General features: G+C 35.9%; 3 protein-coding genes across 3 annotated transcripts; all 3 read left to right on the top strand.

The window, feature by feature from the left end:
- Nucleotides 1-522: 522 nt before the first annotated feature.
- Nucleotides 523-6,026, top strand: LOC141446315 (uncharacterized). The gene is made up of 4 exons (XM_074112875.1): nt 523-1,056; nt 2,117-3,343; nt 5,624-5,762; nt 5,971-6,026. Exons 1-4 carry the CDS (start codon nt 1,039-1,041, stop codon nt 6,024-6,026), a joined length of 1,440 nt encoding a protein of 479 aa, XP_073968976.1. The 5' UTR covers nt 523-1,038.
- Nucleotides 6,027-8,313: 2,287 nt separating this feature from the next.
- Nucleotides 8,314-9,733, top strand: LOC141451248 (uncharacterized). The gene is made up of 2 exons (XM_074122494.1): nt 8,314-8,359; nt 9,114-9,733. The coding sequence occupies exons 1-2, from the start codon at nt 8,342-8,344 to the stop codon at nt 9,594-9,596; spliced, it is 501 nt and encodes a 166-aa protein (XP_073978595.1). The 5' UTR covers nt 8,314-8,341; the 3' UTR covers nt 9,597-9,733.
- A 1,738-nt stretch (nt 9,734-11,471) lies between these two features.
- On the top strand, nt 11,472-13,931 carry LOC141451242 (uncharacterized). Its single transcript, XM_074122481.1, has 2 exons — nt 11,472-11,749; nt 13,225-13,931. Exons 1-2 carry the CDS (start codon nt 11,732-11,734, stop codon nt 13,702-13,704), a joined length of 498 nt encoding a protein of 165 aa, XP_073978582.1. The 5' UTR covers nt 11,472-11,731; the 3' UTR covers nt 13,705-13,931.
- The last annotated feature ends 5,596 nt before the right edge of the window (nt 13,932-19,527 follow it).

Genomic DNA, 19,527 nt, shown 5'->3' with positions numbered 1-19,527 from the left:
TTGAAGCTCTTTAAGCTCCTGCTAAAATTCACCAAAAAGAAAAAGAAAGTGTAATTATTCGCTGAATGACTTAAAGAATTTACGGTCAGAGTTATCTATCATTTAGGACACACTCACCGTGCTCTACACTATATATAGGAAGCGGCTTTACAAGAAGTAGAGGTCTGGACATGCTGTCCCAGAGTTGCCTGCGACCATTGAAAGTTATTCACAAGTCAGCTGCCATATCATTTGGTGAAAGACAAAGAAATGACAGTTATGACTGGATAAGTGCTGAAAATAAAGATATGTAAATGATAGCATGCAAATTAGGCAAGTGCTATAAGAGAATAACTAACCCACAACAATCTAATGAATAGCCAACAACCGCCACCAGCAAAAACGTGTAAAATTCTCTACTCACTTTTGAATACATTGAAGTTGCTTGTAATAGGTTAAGATTCCTCAGGTAATCAGTAACAGAAGAGGCATTAAGCGATGATCACTCTGTAGTAATCAATGCCTTAAGAAAGGTACCTAAAACCCGTCTCTTTAGGTAACCTGTATTCATTTGCACACTATTTCATAAGTATTTATACTTAGAATAACCATTAATCTGTACCTTATTCATGTACACATGTTTTTTGTTTATTTATGAGGTACCGAAAGGTTAGAGGTGAGGTTACAGGCGAAGTAAAATATGTTAGGGACATTTTAGAAAAAGACCTACTATATTAATTCAATGTTTGTTTTAACTGTTATTATATTTATTTATTTTAATGAAATAATTAAACTTTAGATAAAACTACACTTTCTTTATGCACTCATTATTTAAAATTGGGTATGAATGTGATAACTAGTTTTTTCTACCAATATTTCAAATATAAAATACTGGATAAAAAAAGAAAGTTAATAAGATAAGCCTATATTAATTATTATCTTATCCCATTTCGTATGGTCTGCATTTTACTCCAATTTTTTTTTTTACTCGGTATATTATATATATACTGCCAAAAAATCGACTTAGAGTCAAAATTACTTCAAAACAGGACATAGACCATGAAGTCGGCAATTTTGGTAAGTAAATGTGCATTTATTAAGCTTTAAAGATTATTTTTTCTTACTATTCTAAGCTTTAAAGATTATTTTTGCAATTGATATTTAACGCATTAGGCTTTAGATTCTTATAAATAACTAAAAGTTCCGGAAGCCAAAGACCACAAATGCTCACGCGCCTACAAAAAAAAAGTATTGATAAAATATTTTTATATTCTAAGCTTTTCACAGTAATATGGATTTGAATGTTGTTTATGTGGCCTAGTCCAGGAATCAAACATGGTATCACAAAGTATATCATACGTCTCTGTTCATCATTGGTCAGTGATAACAGAAGTTGACGAGTGTTAAAAAAAAAAAAGAAGTTTTAAATTACGATTGAACTTTAAAATCTTACCTTTTTTAAAATTAATTATTTTCATCTGCTCCTTAAATTTCCCAGCTGGAAAAAAAAGCCTGTGCTACTGCCATCCAGAGTGAACTCTTAATATCGACATGAAGTTCTCATCGGAATGACACAATTGTTGTATTCCAAGATAGAATCATTCCCTCTTACTGTAATATCCAAACCTCTTCATATTAATTTTCTTTGAACAAAAAATTTCAAGGCAAATTAAACTCTCATGCAATATGTAGTTCGTAAACCGTACATTACAATGACGTCAGACTGTGTGCGATGTCATGTATGGTACTTCCGCTTAAATTATTATTAAATTATTAGTTCGCTCTGATGACAATTACTTATTTATTCATTGTTAATAATTAATGAGAATCACAAAAGGACACTCTGCTAAAACACAATTTCAGTTGTAAGCCCAACCCCGAACTGTGACCGTTATCAAAGTTTTTTAGAAAAATGTGCCAAATTAAATTCCAAGACCTTCGCGATGAATATGTCCTAAATGGACGGAAATTTAATTTTACAGATTTGTGCTAATCAGCACAGCAGCCTAGCAATTAGTGGCGATATCCAATAATAAATTCCGCAAATTAGTTTATGTTGTTCAAATTTTAGGTAAGAATTTTTTATTTTTTTTTAAATCGCCTAAAATATTATAAAATAACTTTTTTTTTGTTTTAGGTAATAATTGTGGTAGCGTACCTTGTACAAGTGCAATGTGGCGGACAAGGTGGTGGAGGAGGTAAGCCGCCCAGTGGAGGAGGTATGCCGCCAAGTGGAGGAGGAATGCCGCCAAATGGAGGAGGCAAGCCGCCCAGTGGGGGAGGTATGCCGCCAAGTGGAGGAGGAATGCCGCCAAGTGGAGGAGGTAAGCCGCCAAGTGGAGGAGGTATGCCGCCAAGTGGAGGAGGCAAGCCGCCCAGTGGGGGAGGTATGCCGCCAAGTGGAGGAGGAATGCCGCCAAATGGAGGAGGCAAGCCGCCCAGTGGTGGAGGCATGCCGCCAAGTGGTGGAGGCAAGCCGCCCGGTGGAGGAGGAATGCCGCCAAGTGGAGGAGGTATGCCACCAAGTGGAGGAGGTATGCCTCCAAGTGGAGGAGGAATGCCGCCAAGTGGAGGAGGAATGCCGCCAAGTGGAGGAGGTAAGCCGCCTAATGGAGGAGGTATGCCGCCAAGTGGAGGAGGTAAGCCGCCCAGTGGAGGAGGTATGCCGCCAAGTGGAGGAGGAATGCCGCCAAATGGAGGAGGCAAGCCGCCCAGTGGTGGAGGCATGCCGCCAAGTGGTGGAGGTAAGCCGCCCGGTGGAGGAGGAATGCCGCCAAGTGGAGGAGGTATGCCACCAAGTGGAGGAGGTATGCCTCTAAGTGGAGGAGGAATGCCGCCAAGTGGAGGAGGAATGCCGCCAAGTGGAGGAGGTAAGCCGCCTAATGGAGGAGGTATGCCGCCAAGTGGAGGAGGAATGCCGCCAAGTGGAGGAGGTAAGCCGCCAAGTGGAGGAGGCAAGCCGCCCAGTGGTGGAGGAATGCCGCCCAGTGGAGGAGGAATGCCGCCAAGTGGAGGAGGAATGCCACCAAGTGGAGGAGGTATGCCCCCCAGTGGTGGAGGTATGCCACCAAGTGGAGGAGGTATGCCTCCCAGTGGTGGTGGTATGCCGCCAAGTGGAGGAGGTATGCCACCAAGTGGAGGAGGTATGCCTCCCAGTGGTGGTGGTATGCCGCCAAGTGGAGGAGGTATGCCACCAAGTGGAGGAGGTATGCCCCCCAGTGGTGGAGGAATGCCGCCCAGTGGAGGAGGTATGCCATCTAGTAGTGGCGGTGGTATACCATCTTTGGCCGATATTGTTGCCGACGTCAAAGCACAAGTTGGTGCAGTTACAGTGGGACAAACAGGCGACAATACAGTCACGCAAGTAATGCGAAAACGCAGCTTATTGGATTAGTTAAAATAAAAGCTTATACAACAGAACAATAAAATGTTTCATTTTAAATGGTTCCTTGTATAATTTGTAAAACAAATGTCTGTCTAATTACGCCATGTATTGCATGAAAATAAAATTGAATTCGTGTAGATGTTCTTTTGTACACTGTTTTCCACTTACTTCAAGAAAAAAGTTTTGTTTTTAGTCGTAGTTGAGATCAAATTCTAACGAACACATCGTAACTGTAGATGACGACAAAATACTTGACATCGAACAGAACCAATTAATTTTAGAATGCGGCACAAAAGCACCAATTACTCATAAAATATTCGGGAAAAACAGACTAAAACTTTTCATTCAGTTCTCCTCAGACATTCCTAACATACAACTTCTTTGTAATGAGTACTTAAAACCTAACACCATTTACGGAATTCTATGCTCTAAAGAAGGTCCTTTAAATGAAGAATACGAATCTATTTTTAATAACTTTAAAAATGTAATAACTAATAATTTCAACTCTATAAAATTAAAAAGGTACAAGAAACTCAATCTAGATATTACAGATCTTAATTTAATACTTAGGCCTGACATTACAAAAGAAATAAACATTATCCATTTTGTCCGTATTATCAACAATCAGAAAATTAGGAAAATTTTCATCCAAACTTACGTTACAGTCTATGTAGTTAGTGAGAAATCTATTTCTGATAATGGCGAGTGGGGCCCAAGTGAGCAAGAAATGGCGAATATCCTCTGGCGGGTGATCGTCACAAAGATTGCAACGCTGTTCACCTTCAACTACAAAGAGCTTTCCTTTACAGAGCAATCAGCAGAAATTAAATTTGGCGACTCTTATCTGGCTAATTACTTTTTGTTTTGAAATATTAGTTCTAAATTTTAGATAAGGCTCGTACAAATTCCAAATTCAACAAACAGACTCGTTCAGTTAAACAGTTTGAACTCGTAAAACAAAATTATGCGAAAAACACGCTTTGACATCTTAGTAAAGACTGAATTATTTCCAAGTAGCAAAATGTTACAGAGGTAAACAAACATTTTTGTTTGAAAGAGAAATAATGTGTTTACAACCAATAATACCTTTACATACAAGAGAAGTTTTGACGATGAGCCAGATGTCGCCGAAAGTCTTCTTTGGCCGGAAGTTCCGCTAGTTGCTATTCCGAGACAGCAGGCCAATTGGAAGTTTTTTGTTTCTTCTGAGTCTTCACCGTACACAACCACTGGTCAGGTCCTCTCCTCTTTGCGTAGATTGCAATGAGGAGGAGGATTTCAAACATATAATAATGATATGTCCACGTTATGTGGTAGAAAGGAAACGAATGTTTGACGACATGTACAGGTATTTAGATGCAAGACGCTATATTCTCCTACAACGTAATATTCGCTACGAAGACGTAATATTCTCCACCAACATATATGTGCTTAAGTCTATAGCAGAGCTAGCAATGAAATATGAATGCATTTAAAAGTTATAGAATGAATGGAAGAAAATGATTTCAGAAGGATTACGTGATTTTGATTTAGGTTAAGCTATAAAGATGGCAGGAATATAGAGTACTGATCCATCCATTAGTATGTAAATAGTTGTATATAGTAAAGGGATGAATGTGTGAAGCGAATGTATTTATAAGTAAGAATGGAGAGTGAGTGATATTCTAGTGATAAGCACCTAGACGATGCTGGCTGTATGGCGGAAGCCAATGCCAAAAAAAAAAAAAAACACTGGTCAAGTTGGGAAAGTATTGGAGTCACCAGTATGGGATGTCTCCCCTGCCTCTTTATCACTACTTCTTTTTCTCACCATTTTCCTTCTTCTTGGTGTCTGCTTCTTCTTTGGAGAAGTTGGTGTGCGATTAGAACTTAATATTATAATCATAGTATAATCTTTTCCCATTTAGAACAATATAATTGTAGCCCATTTTCCTGTTATCTTTAAAACATCATTTTGAAGAGAAGTTACGTGCTGCCAAATTTTGTATTATGTCAGTTTATCGTAGAATACTTAAGAACAATAACATTCCTGTATCAGCAAAATTTAAAATTTTTAATAGTGTTTTTAAATCAATAATTTGCTACGGTGCGCAGGTTTGGGGATTCATGAGAGTGGATATAGTGGAAAAATTAAATACGTATTTTCTAAAAAGGCTTTTTTCTCTTCCCTGGAATTCTCCTAATTATATATTATATTTGGAGACTGGATTTCAACCTCTGTTTTTTTATACATTTAAACTGCACTATGACTATGTACAGAAAGTTCTCACTTTACCTGACGAACGCCTTCCTAAAATATTAGCTAAAGAAATTATAGCCGAGAAACTATTTTGGTATAAGGACTGCTTGTCGATGTGTAGAAGTCATGGCTATAATGAATTACATTATAATGTGGATGGTAATTTAAGGGACGGCTTGTTAGGTGGGATGAGACTTTCTTTCAAAAACAATCTTTTAAATAGAATGCAGAATTCTAGGTGGCACAGTATTTATAAGGAACTTTCATTTGATTTTGGACCTAACCATTATATAACTGATACCAATAGTTTGTTTTTTATTCAAAATATAATTAAAATTAGAGTATCTTTATTTAATTTAAATTACAGAGTTGGCCGTAGTGAAGAAGCTCAGATATGTTCATTGTGCAATTTGCATGAGCTAGAAGATATTTTTCATTATATTGCAGTTTGCCCGATTTTGACAGAGTTCAGGAAGACATGTTTTGGTAAAGTCGTACTAGAAAAAAATGAATTTATTCGCTATATGAACGGTTATAACTGGGAAAAACTGTATAAATACAATGTAACGGCTGGCAAATACAAAAATTTTTTGATTAAGGAATTTAATTTTTAGTTGGGTAGAATTAAAATTTTTGTACGATGGAATTTAATTTTGTTTGTAATTCATTTTGCATTTAGTTATATTATTATTCTGTGATGTACACATAAAATATATGTTTTAATCATTAGATACAGTACAATTGAGTAGGAGTCAACTTCTGCTGACGGACTTCAGATCCATGCAGTAGGTGCTTTAGATTAAAATTAAATTGTGTTTTTGTAAATTTAAAAAAAATTAATAAAGCATATTATTATTATTGTTGTTGTAGCCCATTTTGATGTTCTTTCCCTCTTCTCTTCCCTGTCCATAAAACTTATAAAGAACGCTTCTCTCTTCCCTAATTATTTTCGAATAATCTTCAGAAAGTAATAAATGTTCTCTATTTAAGTTCAATCTCTTATGAAAGATTACATTTCTCTTTTTTTCTGATTCGAATTAATTACCGAATCATAAAAGGCGCTTTGTTAGGCTTGTTACCAAGTGTACGTATAAATATAATATCATTTTCTGAACAATTAACTTCCAATTTAGTATTAAATATCTTTAAAATTTCCTGTAAGGCAATATTCTTGCTTTCAGTGACTACATCTAAGCCAAAAAAGTACTAAATTCCTCCGTCTGACCACTCTCTCTCGTTCCAACATTCTTATTTCACCATTTAGCCGTTTATTAGTTTTTCTTAATTCAGAATTATCCTCCTTTAGTGATTTAATTTCACTTTGCATTACCTCAATTTTATTATTTGTATCGGTAACCAAACTTTTTATGTCATCAGATTTCTTTGAATTTTCTTCAATTTTCATCTTTAGAAATAGAAAAGAAATTTATTATTCTGGGACAATTGTCCCCTAAGAATAAATACAGGAACAAATAGAGGCCTTAACAGTTTGGCCTGTGATTATACAGAAATTAAATAAATAAATAAGTATTTACAAGAGTGAAAATATAATAAGTGAAAATGAAAGTAAAAATAAAATAATAAAACAGCAGAAATTAAGGAAATAAATTAAAACAATTAGAATTTCGGAGGAAGCTGAATAGAAAGGAGATAACTGAATAGACGGGATTTAAAGATGGATAGGGTAGGAGATGAAGGCAAGGAGTTCCAGAGAGAGGTAGCACGTATTAGGAAGGACTTGTCAAAGGATGAGGTACGGTGAGAGGGAATATAGAGATCAGATGAGCGAGATCTAGTGTTACGGGAATGGATGGAGGATTTAAACTTAAGGAGTTGAAAAATATAGGAAGGCCTTTGAGACTGGATGACTTGAAAAAGGAAAGAAGCCAAAAGATATTGGCGGCGATAGACAGGAAAAAGCCACTTCAACTCATCGTAGCAGTGCGAAATGCGAGAGTCTCTGGTAATGCTGAAAATAAATCTTATGAAGCAGTTCATGAGAGGCGCTTGAGCTTAGCTTCAATATCACCAGAAAGACCGCCATACACTAAACAACCATAGTCGAAATGGGGGAATATAAGAGAGGAAACTAGGAGTTGCCGGGTCTTAATTGGAAAAAGGTGACGGGAACTATTAAACTGCTTAAGGATATGGATGGAACGACGAGAGATTTGGGAAACATGGTTTTTCCAGGATAGGTTTTGATCGAAAGTGATACCAAGGTTTTTCACAGAGGAACAATATTTTATTGGGGTATTGTAAAGGAAAAGTGTGTTTAGAGCCTCAATAATTTTGTCTATTTCTATGATTTCAGAATAAAAGTTATTACAGACTAGTAAAACGGGTATTTTTAAAATAAAACAAATAAAAAGTCGCCAAAATCTGTTCAGTATATTTTAGAAAAAGTTCTAATGTATTAATGGAACGCTAGTTTTAACTATTACAATAGTTTTTTTTTGTTTTTAATCACACCTACACTTTATTTTTACGAACCTCATTATTTAAAATGGTCCATGAGTGAAATTATAAACACTAATTAGATTTTTCAAACAATATTTCATTCTCAAAAACTAGGCAAAAAAGAAAATTAATGAGATAAGCTTCTAATGGCTATTATCTTATCTTACTATCGTATAGTCTGTCTTTTACTGCAATTATTTCTTGCTTGGTACATATATATACTGCCAAAAAAAAAAAACGAATTCATTAGCATCAATATTCAAAGTAGGATTCAGATCATGAAGTCGGCAATTTTGGTAAGTTAACTTAATAGATTATTTTCCCTTACTGTTCTACTAAGGGAAAAATTTGAGATTATATTTGTAATTGATATTTAACGGTAGTACCTAGTAGGCTTTAGATTCTTATAAATCACTAAAAGTTGCGGGCGCCAAAGACCTCAAATGTTCACGCGCCTACAAAAAAGATAAAAAAATGCTTTTAACGGAAATATGCTTTTGAAAGTTGTGTGTGCGTGTACGTGGACGAATTCTTAGTTTTGAAAGCGGGCATGTGAAGAGTAGAAGTCACGTAAGATCTATTACTAGTATCCAACTACCAATTAGGTGTCGTGGATGAGGCGACTAGCAAACATACCTTACTGTAAAATTACTCTTATTAACCATTTAATAAAATCCAAGTAATATCAAATACCATCTAAATTCCGTTAAATCAAACTCATGTTTCGTTCGTGAACACACGTGGAAATGTAACTTCAGGATTACTAATTTAAATAAAAGAGTTACCACTTTTTATCCACTAGTTTATCAACATTTCTGGCAATCAACTTCACAGATATGATAATGCTAAGTATATGTTCATATTTTGATGAGTTTGCGCTAAACTGTTCTTTAATTACTGACAGCAAGAGAACAGCTGCTCAAATTATATTCATAACATCCAGAAGCTTAATTAATTAGTTCACGTTGATCAAATTTTAGGTAATAAGAATTCTTTATTTTATTTATATGCCTAATATATTATAAAATTACTTTTTTTTATATATTTTAGATAATAATTGCCGTAGCGTACCTTGTACAAGTGCAATGTGGTGGACAAGGCGGAGGAGTTATGCCGCCAGGTGGAGGAATGCCGCCCAGTGGTGGTATGCCGCCAAGTGGAGGAATGCCGCCTAGTGGTGGTATGCCGCCAAGTGGAGGAATGCCGCCAAGTGGAGGAATGCCGCCAAGTGGAGGAATGCCGCCCAGTGGAGGAATGCCGCCCAGTGGAGGAATGCCGCCAAGTGGAGGAATGCCGCCCAGTGGAGGTATGCCGCCCAGTGGTGGTATGCCGCCCAGTGGTGGTATGCCGCCCAGTGGTGGTATGCCGCCCAGTGGTGAAGAGCCATCTAGTAGTGGCGGTGGTATACCATCTTTAGCCGATATTGCTGCTGACGTCAAAGCACAAGTAGGTGCAGTTACAGTGGGACAAACAGGCGACAATACAGTCACGCAAATAATGCAAAAACGCAGCTTATTGGATCAGTTAAAATAAAAGCTTATACAACAGAACAATAAAATGTTTCATTTTAAATGTTTCCTTGTATAATTTGTAAAGCAAATGTCTGTCTAATTACGCCATGTATTGCAAGAAAATATAATTGAATTGGAGTAGATTTTCTTTTGCACAGTTCCTCCATTTACTTAATAAAAGGTTTTTTTTCGTATTTGCCTAATATAAAACAATTATAAATATTAGACTAGAACATAATAAATAATAATAATATTTATTTATTTTGTTTTGAGGAATTCCTCAGAAAAACAGAGCTGAATGACAAATTAAACAGAATACATTTCTTAAAATATAAATACAAAATAAAGATGAGATAGGTATAATGAGATAGGAAGTTTTTACGACTTTAAATTGTTTTATAAAACAGAAATAGTTGAATGAGAAAAATTAGTAAGATACTACCTGAGTAAATGATTATATTTTGACTACAGTTCAAAGGGTACACATTCCAACCAATACGTCTGATAATACACAAACATATATCCCCGCTTGGCCACACCCACAAACCAAATTTTATCAAACAGCACTAAACTTGAATTAATTTAATAGTTCTTCTCACTCAAATTACACAAAAAACTGTTCGAGAAAATTGTATGAAATCTTACCAGATTACTCAAACAACACGAGTACTATCTTCACACGAAATTTTATCACACAAGACACATTAGTGCTAACTTTATTTAAAAAAAGAAAGCTAAAAATCAACAAGTAGATGTTCACTCCATCAAAGTTCCACTCAAACAGAATCGGTTACCTTTAGAAGGAAAAAGGAAAAAAGGTAGACAGCGCAAAAGATGGACAGACGAGATGAAAAAAGAAAAGGGAGTCAGCTGGATGAGAAAAGCAGAAGACAGAGCCTATTGGAATAAGAAATGCGAACAGATGGAGGAATCAGGGAACTTTTAATCTTAGCAACGGATGGTCACCGTCAAAGGACCGCAACTCCACCTATGGGAAATCCTATATATTTTACAACAAAATGGAACCGTAAGCAATGATGTTTAAAGAAATTAAATGATTTAGTGAAATTAATTAGTTTAGTTTTATTTACTTTTATCTTGTTTGAATATGCAGTGGATATTTATTTAAGTTTTTTTTTTATTTTTCTGTAAAATATGTAAATAAATATTTATTACTTTTAATATTATTATTATGATTACCACTCAAGGTTAAATTCAAGCTAAGCTTAACTTTAAATGATTTTTTAGTATCATTTGAATCTGTACTAAAAATTTTCTGGTTGCACATTCTAGATCTGTCTTCTAGGCGAGTAAAAGGGCTATGGCATCACGATGTCCCGAAGTTCTTGAACTTACATAAAAAATGCAACGAAAAAAAAAGGGGTTTTTACATCAGAAGACAAAGTTACACTCTCTTTGGAACTAAACAATAAACTCAGAAAATGAAATCACAATAGTAGAAGATATTGCTATTAGATAGCCAATATTAGATTGTAGTCGGTGTAATCTTAAATTTTATTTAATAGGTTATATAAGACATTTATAATAAAGTACGTTTTCTAATCGCCACTGTCCACCAAATTTTGTTTTTGGACGTAAAGCCTACCTAATAAAATAGACATTTCTTTAGTTTTATTTGTTTTCATATACGGATTGTCTTAAATAACAGTACTTTATTGTTAGACTCTGTGGAAGGCCAGTGTGATTGTTTTAATCGCAACATAGTTGAAGCCAACAAATTGCTTGAAGCAAATTGACCAATTACTTAAGAGCCTTAAAAGTCGAAAAATAAAAAATCGCCAAAATATGTTCAGTATATTTTAGAAAAAGATTAATTGAATGCTAGTTTTAACTATTACAATACTTTTTTTTTTTTTTTTAATGAAATAATCACACCTACACTTAATTTTTACGAACCTCATTATTTAAAATGGTTCATGAGTGAAATTATAAACACTAATTAGATTTTTCAGTCAATATTTCATTCTCAAAAAACTGGACAAAAAAGAAAGTTAATGAGATAAGCTCCTAATGGCTATTATCTTATCCTATTATCGCATTGTCTGTCTTTTACTCCAATTATTTCTTGCTTGGTACATATATATACTGCCAAAAATATATTAGCATCCATATTACTTCATTAGTAGGATTCAGATCATGAAGTCGGCAATTTTGGTAAGTTAACTTAATAGATTATTTTCCCTTACTGTTCTACTAAGAGAAAAATTTGAGATTATATTTGTAATTGATATTTAACGGTAGTACCTAGTAGGCTTTAGATTCTTATAAATAACTAAAAGTTGCGGGCGCCAAAGACCTCAAATGTTCACGCGCCTACAAAAAAGATAAAAAAAGCTTTTAACGGAAATATACTTTTGAAAGTTGTGTGTGCGTGTACGTGGACGAATTCTTAGTTTTGAAAGCGGGCATGTGAAGAGTAGAAGTCAAGTAAGGTCTATTACTAGTATCCAACTACCAATTAGGTGTCGTGGATGAGGCGACTAGCAAACATATGTTAATTTACTGTAAAATTCCTTTTATTGACCATTTAATAAAATCCAAGGGAAGGGATTAGCTATGAGGTTAGCATACTGGACTCCCACGCGGAGGTCCCGGGTTCGAATCCAGCAGCTGACCCTTAGATTTTCTCTTCTTAGGAGCTTCTTACAGCTCACTGTCCGGTGATGGACAGTGTTGTCTGTAACGAGAGAACACTGTCCGGAGGCCGGCAGTGCACTGGAAAAAGCTCCGAGCGCTAATAACCTCACCTGTTGATGCGCCAAAAAAAAAAAAAAAAAAAAAAAAAAAAAAAAAAAAAAAAAAAAATCCAAGGACAAAGACCGGGAATCGAACCCAGTCCCACAATACATAGCAGCTTGGCGTAACGATTAGTACGAACTTACAATAATAACTACTGCTAAAACAAAATTTCAGTTGTAAGCCTAACCTCAACCTGTGAACCGTTATCAAAGTTTTCTAGAAAAATGTGCCAAATAAAATTCAAAGACGTTCACGATAAATATATCCTAAAGCCACAGAATTACAGATTTGAGTTAAAACCTTGGATTTTTTTTTTTTTTTTAATATTCAATTCATTTATACGATTTTAAAACCGTACCTTGGATTCCATTGGGGTTAGACAGAAAGCCTAGGTTAACACCCAGATACAGATGGTCTGTGTATTGGTGTTTCCTATAGGGATTTCAGTTTCGGTAAGGCGTTTTCACCGAAGACGAAAACATAGTCCGCATTGTTTTTAGACAGTGTGTGAACACGAAAAGTCAAACTCAAATACCATCTAAATCCCGTTAAATCAAACTCATGTTTCGTTCGTGAACACACGAGGAAATGTAATTTCAGGATTATATTTTAAATTTAAGTGTTACCACTTTTTATCCACTAGTTTATCAACATTTCTGGCAATCAACTTCACAGATATTTTAATACTAAGTAAATGTTCATATTTTGATGAGTTTGCGCTAAACTGTTCTTTAATTACTGACAGGAAGACAACAGCTGCTCAAATTAAATTCATAACATCCAGAACCTTAATTAATTAGTTCACGTTGATCAAATTTTAGGTAATAAGAATTCTTTATTTACTTTATACGCCTAATATATTATAAAATTACTTTTTTTATATACTTTAGATAATAATTGCGGTAGCGTACCTTGTACAAGTGCAATGTGGTGGAGGAAGTATGCCGCCAAGTGGAAGTATGCCGCCCAGTGGAGGAGGAATGCCGCCTAGTGGAGGAGGAATGCCGCCAAGTGGAGGGGGTATGCCACCAAGTGGAGGAGGTATGCCCCCCAGTGGTGGAGGTATGCCACCAAGTGGAGGTGGTATGCCCCCCAGTGGTGGAGGTATGCCGCCAAGTGGAGGAGGTATGCCACCAAGTGGAGGAGGTATGCCACCAAGTGGAGGAGGTATGCCTCCCAGTGGAGGAGGTATGCCCCCCAGTGGTGGAGGAATGCCGCCCAGTGGAGGGATGCCGCCCAGTGGTGAAGAGCCATCTAGTAGTGGCGGTGGTATACCATCTTTGGCCGATATTGCTGCTGACGTCAAAGCACAAGTAGGTGCAGTTTCAGTGGGACAAGAAGGCGACAATACAGTCACGCAAATAATGTAAAAACGCAGCTTATTGGATCAGTTAAAATAAAAGCTTATACAACAGAACAATAAAATGTTTTATTTTAAATGGTTCCTTGTATGATTTGTAAAATGTCTGTCTAATTTCGCCATGTATTGCAAGAAAATATAATTGAATCCGTGTAGATGTTCTTTTGAACACTGTTCTTACACTTACTTCAAGAAAAAAGTTTTGTTTTTAGTCGTAGATGAGATCAAATTTAGAAAAAAAATAGAAATATTAGATTGGAATTTCATAAAATGGTTGCTATCACCATTAAACCAAAATATCTGAACCACCTGATCTACAGCATCAATAAAAATCATATAAAAGTTGTATTGAATAAACCTTATATCAGCTGTTTCTAAAGTTTATGTTTATCGTCCCCTTTCTGGTTCATATGAACACTCGCTTATTTTTGTACTGGAAGCTACATTTGATCTTAGTTTTTTATGAAATGGTTTAGATGAGAAATACATTGTGAATAGCGACTGCCATCGCTTTACTTTTTTAAAAAAATTATTTTAATTTGTTTGCGTTTTGCATATCACCAATCCTTAATCTTTTTATTACTTTCATTTTTATTTTTTATTGCCGATCCAATTACATATTTGTTTTCTTTACTTATATTTTGATCCTGGTCACTGATTCTACTCATCCTGACAGCACCAAAGCTGTGCCGTGGATAAGATAATGTAACGTAAAAGTATTATTTCGGTTGCAGCTGAAATCTGTCGAAGAGGATATGCTGCATAAGAATATTGAGATGTTAAAAAAAATAGCTTTTACAAGAAGATGCAAGAAGTCACGCTTTTTAAACAGAAAATGAAAAGAAAAATAAAATGAAAAAAAACTAATGTAACATGAACTTTTCAGTTAGGATGAGAAAAGACAAATGACCCAGTTAAAGTGTTGATAAGCCTCTAATTCTCTAAAAGAACTTTTTCGAGAAGTAAATTACCGGGAGGTGGCCTGCAAGACGGTGTTTAGTGGCTGCAAGAAGAAATGGAAAGGAGCCTGCAGGAAGTGAATAGATGTTGGAAACCTTAGATCATAGTCCTTAATAAACAGAAGAATCTTTCACAAAATTTCCTCCTCATATGCGCCAAAAATATCTAGGGTGTCCCAAGTTATATGGATAACGACTTTTTCTAGGACACTACGATAGTTAGAAAAAAATTAACGTATGGCTGTGTCATGGACACATACGTTTACGTAACGGGTTATATTTTTTATATAAAATATTTTTATTTATGTATTTAGGAAGAAATCAAGGAAACAAATCGACGATCGAACACAATCTATGCCTATACAGTCCAAGTAGAAGCGATTTCATCATCCACTTGCATAATTTCAACCGGCCCCAGCTGCAGATGTACTGACACCGTCGTTGATCCGCACGGCCGCACTCATTCTTTTACGTTTTATTAATACCATTCGATTGTTCTTGAGAAGCCCTTTCCAGCCGTATATGATCTCTGTATTTGGTTTTGGCTTTTCGACGCGTATAGGCCGACATTATATATTTTTGATAATATTTTTTTATTCTAAAACCTTATTATATTCACTGTCACTATTTTACACTAATGTTTTATATGCAATCGATAGATTGTGACGACAGCTGACGATTAAAACTTAAACGAACATCATAGCTTCCCTGAATCAAAAGTTATACTCATTGCAAATCTCGATACGCAGCAAAATGATCTCAAAATGGCGGCGCTTCCCCCTCCACCGCGCGCGATGCGTCGCAGTCCTCCCTTATCGTAATGAATTCTTTGATCCTTTAGCTATCCAGTGGTCTAATTTAATTTTGGATGTAGACGATAGATTCGAAACTAAAATGCCAAACTGTATCCCCCGATTTTGTTATCATTAGGTTTTTTGGATTGCCACCATATGATTCAAATTTAAAGACGTATTCACGTCAAAAAACTAAAAAATATGTGTCCCCTTAGTTTTTTGTTTTATTTTGTTTTTTGAAAGCACCGAAAAAAATTTACAAATTAAATTTGGATTTCTAACAAAAAACTAAACTTACAATGCATGCGCACATACGTACATTTTAAACAGCGCACATGAAAAATTTCGCGCGCACAAATTTTTTTTTAAATTTAAGTAAATTTATGCAAAATGGTTAAAACCAAAATAGAGGAGATTAGATTAGATTAGATTAAATTTGGGTGGCCTCAAGGCCTGCGCCACCGCGACCCCTATGGATCTATTGTGGCTCCCCGGCTTTAGAGCTCACCCTCCAGACCCGTCCGTTTAATCAGACTCTTAATTCTGGAGAGTGGCTCCTGGGTAAAGCTCTCAGGCCTTGGTTTTTCCTCCCCGAGAAGTAACATCCTTAGCCATACGAGCCCCTCACACTGACACAACACGTGTAGTGCCGTTTCTTCCTCTTCCTGACAGAACCTACAAAGGCTATCATCTGCCAGGCCCATGCGATGCATGTGCTTTCTGAGCCTGCAGTGGCCCGTTAATAGGCCTACAATTATCCTTATAGCCCCACGGCCTTGACGGATTAATTCTGCGGTCAGCCTCGGCGAGTAGCCTCTGATGAACTCCTTCGCCTGTCGCAGCCAAAATAGTGGAGAGAGAAGTTATAAAAAAATGCCATTAATAAAAATGTAATCCTTAATTCTAAAATTGTTCAATAATAAGTAATTGTGAATTATTGTTCTTGTTTGTTTGTTTTGACAAATGTTTTAATTGAAAAAATTAGAAACAGACAACGTTTTTACATTGTGAGTATTTAAATTTTCTTAGTTTTCATTTGAATGGAGAAGGGAAGCCACAGTAATGAGCTAAATTCTGTCTTCACGAACTAATGATTTGACATGATTTTAAGATAGTTTTTTCATTGTAATGTGTGGGTATGCTGTAAGATCGAGTCCATGCGTATAAGTACCAAGTAGGTACAAAATTTGGCTGAATATTAATGATATTCTTGTATTGTCTTTTTTTTTTTTTTTTTTTATTATATGCACTTTTTTTTTTTTTTTTTTTTTTAGCAGTACCGCTGAAGAAATGACGGAGTGAGTGTCGCTCTAAATTCATTTCAGTTGTTTGCTAGTTAAAAAGTGACGTTTTTCAGTTATTTTTTGCACAGATTTTAATTAACATTTTTGAAACATTTTGGTGCAATTTTACACAATTCTATCGAGCAATATTTTAGATATAAGTGAGTGAAACTATGTAACAATCATTTTAGGTTAGCTGTCTTATTTGAATCAAAAACTGAACGTGTCAAATCTTTGAACTAAATCGAACATTATCGAATTGAAATCGAACTACATGAAGATCGTTATTATCGATAGTATCTAATATTATACTGTATATATTTTATGTAAATACGATTTTGTACATACTTTATAGTTATTTTATTATTATTATTATTAATTATTATTATTATTAATTATTATTATTATTAATTATTATTATTATTATTTTCCTTAAATTATATTTTATTATTTGTTAAATCTTTTTTTTTTTTTTTTTTTTTTTTTTTTTTTTTTTTAAATTAAGTCAAAATGGTAAAACGAAAAAAGCCTCCTGTCACTTCTCCAAAATCTAAAAAAGCTCAAATTAAGGAATCATTTCCTTCCACTTCACGTGCAAGTTCCGTGATCAGTTCCTGCTCTTTATCTCCGTCACCTTTTACTACAACTGTTCAAGCAAACAAGGAACGTCTTGGCATGACACCAACCAAAGACAGCCAGATGCACAGTCAGACGGGGACCACTGATGTAGCACCACCTGGAGTACTATCCTCTAACCCTTTTGCTTGTCTAGCACCTCATGAAAAAGACGAGGACAGAGCACCGGTGGAAAAAATACCTAAACCACCACCCATCTACGTAAGTAATCTTACTAATTACATGCAACTGTGTGCAGACCTTATACAGATATGTGGCGCAAATAATTTTGTATGCAAGTGCAGAATTAATAACGTTATTATATCAGCCAAAACCATAGAAGATTACAGAAAGATAATTCATTATCTTTCTGAGAAGAATGCGGAATACCATACTTATCAACTTAAGCAGGATAAAGCATTTAGAGTAGTTATCCGTTCACTCCACCACACTACACCGCCAGAAGTTATTAAACAAGAATTATCAGATCTTGGATTTCTGCCGAGAAATGTTACAAATGTGCTTCACCGTAATACTAAAAAGCCTCTTCCACTGTTTTTTGTGGATCTGGAGCCTCAAAATAATAATAAGGATGTATTCAAATTGAAAGTTTTAAACTACACTCGCATTCGAGTTGAAGAGCCTTATAAACAATTTGAAATCGTTCAGTGCAAACGATGCCAACAATATGGACATACTAAGGCCTACTGCCGGCATCCACCTTACTGTGCTAAGTGCGCAGAACCCCACCTCAGCAAGGAATGCCCAAAACCAATTACGGTCCCTCGTAAATGCGTTCTATGTGGAAACAATCACTCTGCCAGCTATAAGGGATGCTCTGTTCATAAGGAGCTCCAGAGAATGAGGAGGCCGAAGCCCGTCTACGAGCACCCTTCGGCTGTGAGAAGAGATTATCCAGGGCCACCATCTCTCAACGCTTATCCTGCACTGAAAGAAGTTAACAGGACAACAACAACCAATGCTCAAATATCGTATGCTCAAATGCTCAGAAGTGAACCTGCGCTTCAGCCACAACTACCTCTTCCTCAACCAAATCCTACTTCTGATATTACTTCTGTAATCACTTCCTTCTTAAGTGACTTAAAGAGCACAATCAATCCTCTTATTAACCTCTTTACCACCCTAATAACGAATCTCCTGCCCAGGCTTGCTCCTTAATCCCTCAAACATCAATTCTCTCTCAATCCTCCTATGGAACGCCAATGGGCTGAGCTCCCAACGACTCGAACTGGACGCATTCCTCCACTACAGAAGAATAGACATCGCACTCATCACTGAAACTCATTTTACTAGCAGATCTTATTTCAACATAACCGACTACACTATCCACAGGACTGATCACCCTGATGATACTGCCCATGGGGGCACTGCAATTCTAATAAAAAACTGTCTTCAACACAATCTGATCCCAACTAATCCTACCAATTCTCTTCAATCAACTGTCATATCTCTCCCAATAAACTCTTTCCAATTGACAATAGCATCAGTTTACTGCCCTCCTAATCATACTATATCTTCCAATGATTTCCTCTCCTTTTTCCAGTCCCTCGGATCCCGCTTCTTATCAGGAGGTGACTATAACGCTAAGCATCCACAATGGGGCTGTAGAGTGTCCAATCCTCGAGGCTGTTTACTGAACAATGTCCTATCCCAAACGAATTACTCCTTTTTATCTCCACTCAAACCAACTTATTGGCCTACTTCACTCTCCAAACTTCCAGATATTTTAGACTTTTTTGTTTGTACTCCTATCTCTTTTCTACATCCCAACATTGAAACCTTAGATGAACTCTCTTCTGATCACAGTCCTGTATTACTTACCTTAGACACTCAACCTGTATTCAAACAAAATCCTTCGAGACTGATTGACGGAATCGTCAATTGGGACAACTTTCGCTACTTACTGGACAGTTCAATAGACTTTAAAATACCTCTCAAGACTCCTGAACAGATTGACAGTGCAGTAGAAAACTTTACCTCTGCCATACAGCAAAGTGTACGGAATTCTACAACAAATAAAAGACCTCGTACTCTACCTGACCAGTTCTCTTTTGTACCTAGTGACATACGAATCCTTATTACTTATAAAAGACGGATACGATCGTTATGGCAAAACACACGACTACCTTCTTACAAACGTAAATTTAATCGCCTAGCACGT

This window comes from Rhodnius prolixus, unplaced genomic scaffold (genome assembly GCF_049639745.1).
Source record: "Rhodnius prolixus isolate KJV_2025 unplaced genomic scaffold, Rpr scaffold_1, whole genome shotgun sequence".
NCBI lineage: Eukaryota > Metazoa > Arthropoda > Insecta > Hemiptera > Reduviidae > Rhodnius > Rhodnius prolixus.
This window is presented reverse-complemented; position numbering and strand designations above follow the sequence as displayed.